The 12032-nt window shown below is 41.9% G+C and overlaps 1 protein-coding gene and 1 long non-coding RNA gene across 2 annotated transcripts in view; one reads left to right on the forward strand and one right to left on the reverse strand.

Moving 5' to 3' along the window:
* Nucleotides 1-5510: 5510 nt before the first annotated feature.
* On the reverse strand, nt 5511-8661 carry LOC116221847. Its single transcript, XR_004164313.2, has 4 exons — nt 8444-8661; nt 6722-6885; nt 6423-6525; nt 5511-6065 (listed from the first exon to the last, which is right to left on the reverse strand). It is a non-coding gene; the product is annotated as an uncharacterized LOC116221847 (long non-coding RNA).
* A 288-nt stretch (nt 8662-8949) lies between these two features.
* plch1 (phospholipase C, eta 1) overlaps nt 8950-12032 on the forward strand; it is a 39341-nt gene continuing 36258 nt past the window's right edge. Inside the window, exon 1 of the mRNA XM_031573729.2 lies at nt 8950-9643. Coding sequence (XP_031429589.1) covers nt 9601-9643 — 43 coding nt within the window. The 5' untranslated portion in view covers nt 8950-9600. The remainder of the gene's footprint in view (nt 9644-12032) is intronic.

A 12032-nucleotide genomic window follows, 5' to 3' on the forward strand; every position in this document is an offset into this window, starting at 1 on the left:
TAAGAGTCACAAAGTAAAACGATTCATTGGACAAGATCAAGCTTTCTTAAGTTTCTCATTTAAGCTGCTTAGCCTCCTAAAGACATGGTAGAAGCAGATTTAGGGGGCCGTTTAATTAAAGTATTCTCCCATCACGAAAGAAGATTTTTATACTGTCAAACTTGACCCTTTGGATCATTGTCCCCAAAATATTATCATCACCAATTACAACTTCCCATGAGTTTATATATATATATATCTTGGCTAATGGCACTGTCTCCCTAACATACAAATAAGCACTCACTCTGAGGTAATGTCCCCTCGCGTATAGGAATGTGAAACAATCTCATCCATGTCATGGAGATGCACCCACTGCACTGCACAATAATGGAACATGAACAGGTAAAATGAGTCCAGTGTTTTTGAAGTCATGCCCTTGTTAGTGTATCAGCTTGCTGCCCTGCTCAGGTAGGATAGGATTGGAAACAGGCCTCATTGTTGTGGTGGAGGCTGCAATGAATTATTTAACCCCCATTCTCTGTGGGACGGAGGAAAGGATGGTCAGGGGCATGCTGAATTGAACCCTTTGTAGTCAGAGCACAGAGCAGACTCTGAGGAGGTTCAGTGGAACTGGCAGAAAAAAAAGAGCCAGAGTTTGTGACAAATCTTTGTTCAGAGGTACAGTTGACCCACATGTCTGCCAAAGCCGAGGTCTGTAGAATCGTTTTAATGTCATTATGAGAGAGAGAATCAAGTGTGCAGTGACTATTTAATCTGATATTGTTATGATGCACAAAAAAACTAATAGTATTAGGAGTTCCATAATTTCTCATAAACATGTGTAAAAGGGTGTTTTAGGGTGTCCAAGAAGTTGTCAAATAAATTGTACTGGTATGTTGGAGAGGACCACACTAAAATCACATAAATCTGTTTCAAGTCACTGGAGTTTTGAACCCATATTAGCCCCTTCCAGGTGTGGTTGGCTGGTACTACAGCATGCCGCATACTACTGCATTCATGTGCATTATGCACTCATATGCATAACACTGCAACAATGTAGTATTTCACTGTCTGACACAACCAGTCCACACTTTTTTATGAGGCTGGTATAAAAATAGTAGCCTATATAATGATCAACCCTTTATGGACTGTTATTATTTCAGTGAGTAATTCACATTAAAGTTAGGTTAACTTTTGTTAAATATTTTGCCCTAATAGGAACATGGTGTTGTGCCCTTTTAGCTGTTGGTTTGATTACTGGTTTAGCATTATCACCTCTGTGGCAAACTGTGTGTGTGACTGTATGCAGATGATGGTAGAACTCATGTTACAGTTCAAATGGACTCTGATGAAGCCTCTGGGCCAGAGGAGGACTTGAACTAGTTGGGGACCAGTGAATGGCGTTGTTCATTGTTTGGAATTCCTTGACAACACAGATTTGGTAACTTGCACCCGTTTTGTCTTAGACAATGTATTGTCCTACTGCTTTGTGAATGCATAGAAACAGCCTTTACAAAGTTACAGTGTTACAGGGGGTTTCCCCAGCTCCTGACACTTAGAGACAAACTGTCACCAAGAAACATAAATCTCCACCTGCATTAAAACCAAGAATGTTATTTTTCCCCATCTCACTTGAAAGTATTATTTATGGTCTTCAGCAGTAATCTCATGAACATTCTGCTCTGACCTACAGCGATGACTGGAGGGCAGTGATAGTCTTAGATATCTGACAGCAGCTGGTGTGTGAAGTGTGAGTGTCTATATTGTGGCCCCGAGGTCATGAGAGCTATCTCTCTGAAAGTGTGAGATTATCTGGTGTGAGATTTTATCAGCTGTGTGACTGGGTGGATGTGTGGAGCGAAGGGGAGGGGGCTGCTGCGTCGCACTTGCACATGCAGCCGACATCTACCACTTTTCTGTGATCATATTAACACATACTCCTACACAAACACAGTGTGGTTAGGTGGGCACTGTGTCACTGTTTGATGCTTTCAAAATCTCAGACATATCAAACACCTGGGCTAATTCCCCTAACAGATTCATTTGTGGGAAATGATTGAATGGGTGTTGTTGCACTGTGCTGATGTGAGGTAGATGCTGTCTTCGTGTCTGTCCACCAGACCAATCTATTTTGTAGGGTGAGGATTTGAGGCCGAAAAAAAATGCAATCGATCACCTTTGACTTATTGAATTATCTCCGCAAATCCCATTGCTGGTGATGCAGTTAGTGTGGCAGACAGCTGCGCCCAGCCACGTGCATATGTGTGTGTTTGGGTGAGTCAGGGAGACAGAGACGGGGGGGTAATCATTTTTTTGGTACTGTGTGGTTTGAATTTAATTTGATTTAAGTCACTTGAGTGAGGGGAAACCCACACCTGCTCTAACTCTTTACTTGCTGCATTTAAAGGAATAGTTCACCCAAAAATGACTCATGTTCATAACAGTGCAACACAACACAAGCTTACAATAACGCCAAGCTCAAGCCCCAAGGTCAAAACAACCACAACATATTTGTTAAACAATTTGGACCCCATCTCATGTCTACAGTAAATGTTTAACAGCATGTTTGGCCGCTGTCTGAAATATAGTCTCAGCAGTCTCACATGACTGCCTCACCTCACATGTTGGAGGGCCGCTTATCTGCAGGCAGCTTCCAGCTGAGTTTCATGTGTTGTCACTTGTCAGTTAAGTGGAAGAACATACTATTTCCTCCCCAGGCACCAAAGGCTCTAATCTGGTGACTGTAATGACTCTCATTCCTCCTCTCTCTCACCCATTAGATTAATGTGTGATCTCAAGAGGTCCATCTCCTTCAGGGTGGAAACATCCCCAGCATTTACATGGGAAAGCGGAGCCTCTAGTCTACACCGCTGGCTTTTTTTTCCCTCAGGCGCACTGTTTCATTAAACTCGCATGACGCATGGCTTAATTTGAAAATAGCCTAACATTCATTGTTTCTTTTATTGGATCTTGAGTTTGAGGTGTCTGATCATTTGTAGGCCATGTGAAGTATTTTTTTAGTATGTCTATACTAAGAAGTGTCTTTATTAAGACTATAAACATAAATGATACTGGCACAGAATTAGATTTTTGTAGGGGAGTCACTGTGTCAGCTGTTGTGATTTGGGGTATTTTAGGTGCTGATGTTCTGCTTTATCTGGAAGCTGTTATCCTCTGTCCTTTTACTTCTCTTACTTCATCTACTCTTCTTCTATTACTGCAGAGTACTGCCTCTCATAGTTAACCTCCCCCCACCAGCTTCGACGTATACTCTTTCTTTCCTTGTCTCCCCATCTTTGTCCATCTTACCAACTTCTTATTGCCTGTTAACCTCTTTGTTTTTCTTCACCTCCTGCCTCTCGATCCCTTTCACGTATTTCACTCTCACTTCCCCTTGAATGTCAGTTCCCTCATTGCAGCACCTGTTGCTTGCCTTTTTCTGGGTGATCTATGGGGCAACTGTCAGGGAGAGTTCCGGAAGAGCAGGAGACTGCTCGGCGTCAGGCCTTAGTGTCTGGTTTCAGCCCACCTGAGGGGAAATGTCCAGAGGGAGGTTATGGGGTCAGACTCTCAGACATGGAGGATGGAATGCTCCCATTGAAGTCATGCCCGTTTGAATTCTGGCTTGAAGAGGTGTGAGGCACTGTTAAATTGCGTGGGAAAAAAAGAGTTTCTTCTCACTGTCTAATTTTCTTATGAAAGTGTTGAGTTGATAATTGAATCTATACATTAGAATGTACGCTTCATCAAAAATCCACAGCAGATAAACGAAAGGTTCTTTTGGTTTGAAATAGATCTACACCTATCCGTGACTCCGTTTTGTTATTTTCCTACCGTGTTTCATTCATGTCTTTATTTTCTACTCAGATACGTATCTCAATAACTCTTATTATTGTTTATCTTAAAAAAAATTATAAAATGTATAATACAAATATTTTAGTTTGATGATTTGAATCAATCAAAAGTGAACACAGAATTTTGATCACGTTATGAATGAATAGCCCATAATTTGTGATTTGGTGTAGAAAGGTCACAGTGCCATAATGATGTTGGTTTGTAGATGCTAACCTTCAATTATTCATGATTACAAATCATAAGGGAAAATGCTTTCAAATCAAATATGCCAGCGTGTGAACAATCAGCAGCAATGTAGCTTCTAAATCCTTGAGGGATTTAGCATTTTTGACATTTTGGCCCTGTTATTATCGTTCAAAGAGAAAACTTCACACAATATTATATCAGGCCATCATCTATGCTGTGAAATAGCTTCAGGTGCTTTGAGATCAGTCAGATTATGCACTGCAGTGCCATAATACAGTTTAATGCATGATGCGCCTTACACATAACGCCAGGGTTTTGTGGTGGATATATTGCTGGATATGTCACTGAGCTGAGCATTAACAAAGCTCCTTTACTGTTAGCTGAATATGTCATGACAATTACTTGTGATTCATATTTAAGCCATTTACCAGTCTGGGGTTAAAAGGACTGTGACACAACTAGGCCTTCTTCCCCTGCCCAGACTTCTTTTCATGTTCCCTCACCCTCTGTCAATCTCTTCTGGCAAACTTTATCATGACTCATACCTGTGAGCTTTTACAATTTGCTATCAATTAGAAAGTTATTAACACAACAATGATGCTTTCGTGGACTCACAACAGTCTCATTTAGTGTTCTTTGTTCCAAACTGACAAATTAGAATGTTTTTTTTTTTTTTATCTGATTTTGATCTGCTGTTACAAACAGTGGCTTGGTATGAAGCAAGTCCTAGATCATGTCATTATAACCTTTGGTTTCCCTGCTTTTGTGAAAAACCCTTAGACCGGTGAAGAGTTCACTTGGCTTTGTGGTTGCGTCTGAAGGGCTGTGGGACATTTCACATGGCAGCACAGAACGGCGGTGCTGGGTTTACCTTCCTGGTAGCCCTGAGGCTGAGATCAGTGTTAGATGACCAAAGGGATCACATGGTCTACTGGGCCCCCATCAGAGGCCAACTTCTCAAGTGTCGAGTCAGGATCGCGTGTGTCTCTGTCTCCACTGTGGCTCTTGCTGCACTTGTTTGTGGGTGTGAGTTCATGTTCCATTGGTTTGGCGCAGGAAGACAAGGTTTCGACCAGAATTACAGATGCCGCTTGTAGTTCGGTTGATAGAGCTTGGTGCGACAGTGATTGTATGATGCCATGAATTGTCATAAATGATTGAATTAGAATGAATGTCCAAGAGATCCAATGACTGATTATTCTCTTTCCTCCCTCTCTTCCATGTCTTTAGACACCCCACCCTCCTCTTGACCCTTCACTTCAGCAGGCTTCCATAATGAGCTCCTGGGGGATTGAGAGCCAGGGCAGTCCCCGGTACTGCAGACACTTCCTAACTGACAACAGCATCTTTCATGGTGGGTACTCAAACACTGTCATAATGTCCCTTTCATTTTTAGGTCTCAGAATGGCATAGATTGAAGTAAATCAGTTCTATCCGTTGAGATTTCCTGTCTGAACAGGCATGACAAGGTCATGTACAATTGACAGAGGTCCCAAGACTCAATTACAAGAAAAGGACCTTTATTAAAACTTTGGTCTAAACCCATTAGTTAGAGCTAAGGATAGACACCATAGCTTAAATAAACTGTCCTTGCTTAGACTTGATTTTGTGGACATATTCTTTGCCTAATTCTAGTATCTTTTGGCCTTCAAAAACGTGCAGTATATGTAGGAACTTTGTTTGTTCTGGCTACATGAAATACAATAGCTTTTGTTTAATTTAATTTCACATACAGTGCAGCTTTTTTGCCTTTGAATGTGAACACATGTGGATGAAAGGCAAATACAAATACCTTAATGATATTGGTATTTAAACAGTAATGCATATGGTAAACATGATTTTGCTTTGAGGTTTCTTAAGCCACTCGACTTTAAAGTATGTGCCTCAATGCTTTCTTATCATTTGCCATTCCTAAGTTGGCAAAGAACCAGCAGGGGGCAATGTCTCATCCTCTCACCCCTTAGGATATATAGAATATGTCAACACTACATCAGAAGAAACGAGGATTCTAAGCGGGTTGTTGCAAATCTCCATCATTAAAGCAACTGCGAAGAAAAATGACATTCATTTAGATTATAATATTCAGGCAGATAGACAGCTGACTTGGGAATGTTATTGTAATTGTTTTATGACATCCCACGACAGCCAGCAAGACAGTTGAGCATTCACACTAGTCTTAAAACTGAAATTCAATCAGTGAATGACTGAATTGACATGCAATTTTAAAAAGGCCACAGATGGCCATCTAAAGGAAATTGTGATGTCAGAATTATTAATACAAATGCTTGCAGCTATTGGCTATGCTCTCGTTGGTGGCTACTGGATTAAAGACATGATGCAAGTATATATATAAATAAATTAATAAATCACAAGAATATTAAAACCTCTATCTGTGTCTCTACCTTCAGGCGGTCTCTGGTGACTGTTAGCTTCCAACTGTGAGCCATCACACACTGTGTATGTCCATATACTTAGACTCTCCTCTCACTCTTGATCCTCTGTTTGCTAGATCAGGACACAAAAACCAATTGGTCAAACCAAACAGACAAAAAGATTCTATCTTGATATATCTATCAAGACGTATTAATCTGTCGAATAGGCTATTGAATCCACTGAAAATTCAGAAGACAACATTGCATTCAATTATCTTCGTAACGTTAAAGCGGAGATTTTGGGGGGCTGATGTGTGACTGCAGCAGACCTGTGGGTGGCTGGGTGGGTGTGTTTGTCTGACGGTTTGTCTGGTCCTCTGCCCTGCTCTCAGTGGTTGACACAGCCTGTCTCTGCTGAGCAGTGCTGTAATTTCGCCCCACACCTTCACCACTTAATCAGCCAGTGAGATCGGTCGGTGATGGATCGACCTGTCTGTGGACAGAAAGACAGATGTGACAATCAAACGCTGTAGAACCTGACATGTTCTCCTTGTTCTTCTCCACACCCTCTGCTTTCCCCTCCTCTCTCCTGTTGCCCCATGCATCTTTCCCCTGATTGTGGCTGACCGAGCTGGTGATGGTTTGGTTCCACTGGGAGGAAAGACATCTCAAAGATTACAGGCATGGGGAATAGGGAAAGAGCGAATCTGCCAGAGTTGTGGTGTCTACATTAAGACTGGCAGTTTGTGGAAATTAAAATAAAACCTTTGTCAACACAGATACCTCTGGACAGTTTATTCTATTCTAATACTATTAACACACAGAGAAAGACATACAGTAAAAAAGGGCATGTGAAGTCATCTGGCACCCCTTCCTATTGATATTGATATTGATTGTCTTACGTTTAACCTAAATTCTGATCAATCAGCACTTGTTTGATCTGACCTTTCTTCAGAAACCATTAACTATTTTATCTAAATAATGCATTAGGGACACAACATTTTTGCTGCAAGTGTTTTCCAGAGAGGTTTATAGGCATAACAGTGGCAATGCCAACCCCTCCTACACACACACACACACACACATACATACTTCTTGCAGAGGAAAATGTTATTTTTGTAATTTATGTGTGGAGTGTCTGCAGGGATGTGTCAGGGTAGACTCTCACTCATATATCTCCAGGCTTCATTTCCTTTAAAGTCACTGAGCACTTGATGGATACGCGTCTCGCTACACTACACCGAGACTGCAGACGAACCCAGCAGTAGAATCACTCTGAGGCAGCCCAGCAAACTGGATTTTCACTATAGGGGAGAAAAATGAGATAATGGAGTCATCAGATTAAGAGCCTACATAGTAGCCAGCCAACGAGCCCTTTTTCAGTTTTGCATCCCCTTGGGAATGAGGCCGGGTACCAACTGATAGTTTCTGCGAAGAGTGCAGCGTTTGATATCTAGAGCTGATCATTCGTTCTCATATGCCACAGCTGGGGATGTTATTGTCTTCTGGGCCACTGAGGTGTAATGACCCATGATGTGGCGAACTCCTCTGGGCCATACATTGCTGCAATTTTCCAGCTCATTTCATAATCAATGTGCCCATTGACATCAGCTTTGTTCACAGTTTTACATGGGATCACATGAAAAAATGCAGTTACTCAGATGAATACAGCAGATTGGTACCACTAAGATCTCTGGTATCGGTCATCTGATTGCCTCACTAGATTGTGAGTGTTTGAAGTTGTTTAAGTCCAAATCTGCCTTGCTTCTTCCAGAGAGGACCAGTAGCATGCGTTGGAAACCACAATACGAGTAGGCTACATTTAAAGCCTCTGTGAAATTTTCACGGACTCATAAGTGAGAATCTCCTGCATTGTCTAAGGAACCGTATTATATTTTTTTCACATGATCGACCCTATTGGTTACATGGTGAGCTCTTGGGTAGTTTCACACGATGATTTGACCCGCGAGTGATCATAAGTCTTTGACGTGAAACATTAAAACATGTATTCATTTAGAATGTCAAAACAATTGGTAACAAATTAAACAGACCTTGGACTACTTCATTGAATAGATACTCTGCCTCCTAGGCCTTGCTTGACAGTATGTCCAATCACAACTTATCAAACGGTATTCATTCCGCACAGTGGAAGAAATTGTTCATATCATGCAACACGCTGTGTTTCGCTATCCTCGGTGGATCAACAGCTTTATTTTCTCATCGGATTTCGAACTCAGTGGTATTGATCTGAACAAGGTTTTGTTATAGAAAACCGTTTTACCCAGCGTGCATCTCATCACAATGATTGTCTGTTTGTTGCTCAGCAGCTGAACTCAATTCATTTGACAATTTGCGCAGTCTGGCTGATTTTAATATTCCTCCATGCCGAAGGAAACCGTATTTTAAAGCCAGGAAAATTGGTTGTGATTGTCATGGAGTTTGAACTGGCGGACCGTTATGTCAAGCGCCGAAGCCTGTTTTACATAATAAAACTCACGTTGACTGTAAAATGCTTTTGCGCGTTTAAGTGGCCCAGAGCTGTCTTTGCTCTGACTTGCGCTATCGAACCTTTAGGAAATGTAAATTTGAATGCCTCCCAAATTCGCTACAACTGTCTTTTCTTTTACTCCGGCATCGCTTACACTGCCAACACATTCAGTAACATAAAGCCTGTTACGTTTATAATACGTCTTAAACGTTATAGAAAACGATGTATTAACAAGTGGTATTTGCAGATGAGCTCCAACCTCGCCCGTAAAATGAGACGTTGTTCACCTGTAGACTAGTCCGCAACACACCCCTCCCTCTCCCTCAAAACGGTTTCTCGCAAATGTTTTGAGTCACATGGATTTAGCAATATCGGATAGCCTCTATGGGAATCTCAAAGACAAGTCCGGGTATTGGGAGAGGGAGACTGAGGAAGAGAGTCAGCACAGACCAAGCCCGCGAAGCCTCAACTGCTCGGAGTACACAGTTAATCCGTCTCGGATGTGGAGTTTCAAATAAAATGGATGAATGTCAATTATTTTCTTCATTTGTTCTATTTTGGAGTAACCCTTTAAGCTTCTTTTTTGAATGTATGGTTTTTTCTTGAAATTATGTCAAAAATAAATGGAGGAACGCGTTGACTCAGACAACATCCCTTTACATTCCACATTCCGGAGAGGGATTCTTTGGTGAAAGTCATGCACACCCGCGATACACTGTAATGGCAGAACTAGAAGTTTTCAAAAATATCAGTCTTGAAAAGGGTGAGTACTATTTACAAAGAGTTAATCACTTTTTATTGTATTCTTCTCTAGTTTCCATCGACATGGATATCTGACTTGCTGTTTTATGGTTATCATTCTAGCGTTCATCATTCTTTTTTAATCAGGGATTCCACTATGCTATCCACTTGCGTGTTTAGAGTTGGTCTTGAGGAGCAGTCAGTAACTTGACAAATGTTAACACCTTTTAAAGGTTGATAATTTTTAAATCACTGCTAGCAGGTAAGCACCTCCGCTTAGGTGGACATATATTATGTCCATGTTACTGATTGTGTTTTAATGGTCCTTTTTGGAATAAACTTGTGGAAAACATAACGTCCACCCACACTTCATGTTGGAGGTCTGGCGCGGAGTGGAACTGTCCAAGGTCCTGCAATAGGGCGTTTGTCAATTCGGAAGATAAGGCACAAATGATGTTCGATTTACAGGAGGTTTTCCCACGGCAAAGGGTCTATAGATGGAGTTTGATTTGTGAACAATTGTTTGAGTTTGAACAGTTCTGGCATCTGGAGACAGGGTTGTGTATTTGAATACCTGGTTAATGGATACGCACGTGATCCAATTATGTGTGTTTTTATTTTTGCGCAGTAAAGTCCACACATACATCGTTACAAATCTCAATTCAAAATTCGGCCAAGACTCCTTTCTAGTTGCAATTATGTTCTCAGTGCAGTGCTTTGGAAGCCAGACAAACCCAGAAACATTTTCTGACACGTTCTCTGTCTCTCTCCCGGTTTTCTCTCTCACACACACATTATCTCTCTCTTTCTCTCCCACACACATTCTCTCTCTCTCCCTCTCTCTCTCCCTCTCTCTCTCTCTCTCTCTCTGTGTCTCTATGTGTGTGTGTATGCCTGTCTGTCTCTGGATATATTTGTGTGTGTGTGCTAGCATCAGCTTGTGCCATTCAGTTAGCATTTGTATATTGATGTTAGATGTGCAGGAATGGTCGCATTAGATAATTTGTTGTTATTCCAACCCTTCCTCACATAATACCGCCCATGAACCAATCACCACCATCTGTTGTGATCTGGTCTTGACAGTGCTGTGGTTAGTTGCAAACATGGCGAAACATGAAGAACCTGAGAGGCAAGAGATGCTCTGCGGGTTTTGAAGGACAAGATGTATTTATTAGCCTTGGAAAATATTTCTTATGACTGACTTCTCCTTTGTGCTGTGGCTTATAGGAATGTGTGGTATGTGTCAAGACAATGCTGTGTAGTTTGGTGACAGCACGAGGAAGAAGGGAATTTTGATGCGTATGTCTCCATGCAAGTGTTCCACCCACTGCAAGTGCTCTCCACATGGAGAAAATGTGTTTTCCATGTAAAATGTGTTTTTTTTTGCCATTCTGCTGATAATGATGTATCTCTGCAAGACTCTTTTGGCTCGGGGGCACAGAACCAAGTGAGAGACTCTTCCACTCTCTCTCCTCCTCCCTTTCCTTTGCCATTCTTATCTGGTGGAAAGACACGCACATACATTAAAGACACGCACATACATTCAAATAAATCAATTGCACAGAGTGCATCAAATTATGAAGGATTGCTTTTACCTAAATGATAATTCTTGCATTTGATTTGAATAGTAATTGTCACATGAATTGAATTTTTTACCATGACACAAACACATGACCATCAGTATTTGTGGCAGACCTGGCATTTGCCACTGTTCCTTGGGAACAGCCCCGGTGGTGAAACTGTTGGAAAAAAGTGTGGTGTGTGTGAACTGGTGGAGATTAGGGAGATCACACAGGGCCCTGTGCCTGTTTGGAGAGATATCCGCATCAGCGCAGCCTCATCGTGGCTTTGGGTGGAGGAAATGACAGAGGGAATATAAGACCCCCCCCACCCCACCCCCTCACATCAACACTGGCCCCCACCACCAACCACCAGTCAGCCATGCTTTGATGGAGGAGTTGGGGTGCCCACTGTGGGAGTTACATGCGCTCGCATGCGGCAGCGGCGGCCATGAATGCATTATGCCGCAGCGCTGTTGTTTTTACTGGGGCTGGATGGAGGCACCCGAGGGTCTCCTGAGAATAGATGTGTGGAGTGGCGGCAGCTCCAGCATCCTCATTGTCTCTAATTAGCAGGCAGAGCCAAGGAGGAGTGCTCTCACCAGGCATTGGGCTTCCCTTGGTGGGGCTGACATCGTGGGTGTTTGTTTTCTCACAGCTCCTTTGCACACATGGAGAGAGAAAGAGAGAGAACAAGTGTATGTATGCCACCTCACATCTATGAGTTATTTATAAAATATGAATGACCATGAATAATTACACTGACATGTGGTTCGAAGGGAGATTTACCTTCTCTGTTGGTATGTAATCCGCATTTATTCAGGTTCAGGGTGTTTTTTGAAAGTGGTATGA

Source organism: Clupea harengus, chromosome 9 (genome assembly GCF_900700415.2).
Source record: "Clupea harengus chromosome 9, Ch_v2.0.2, whole genome shotgun sequence".
NCBI lineage: Eukaryota > Metazoa > Chordata > Actinopteri > Clupeiformes > Clupeidae > Clupea > Clupea harengus.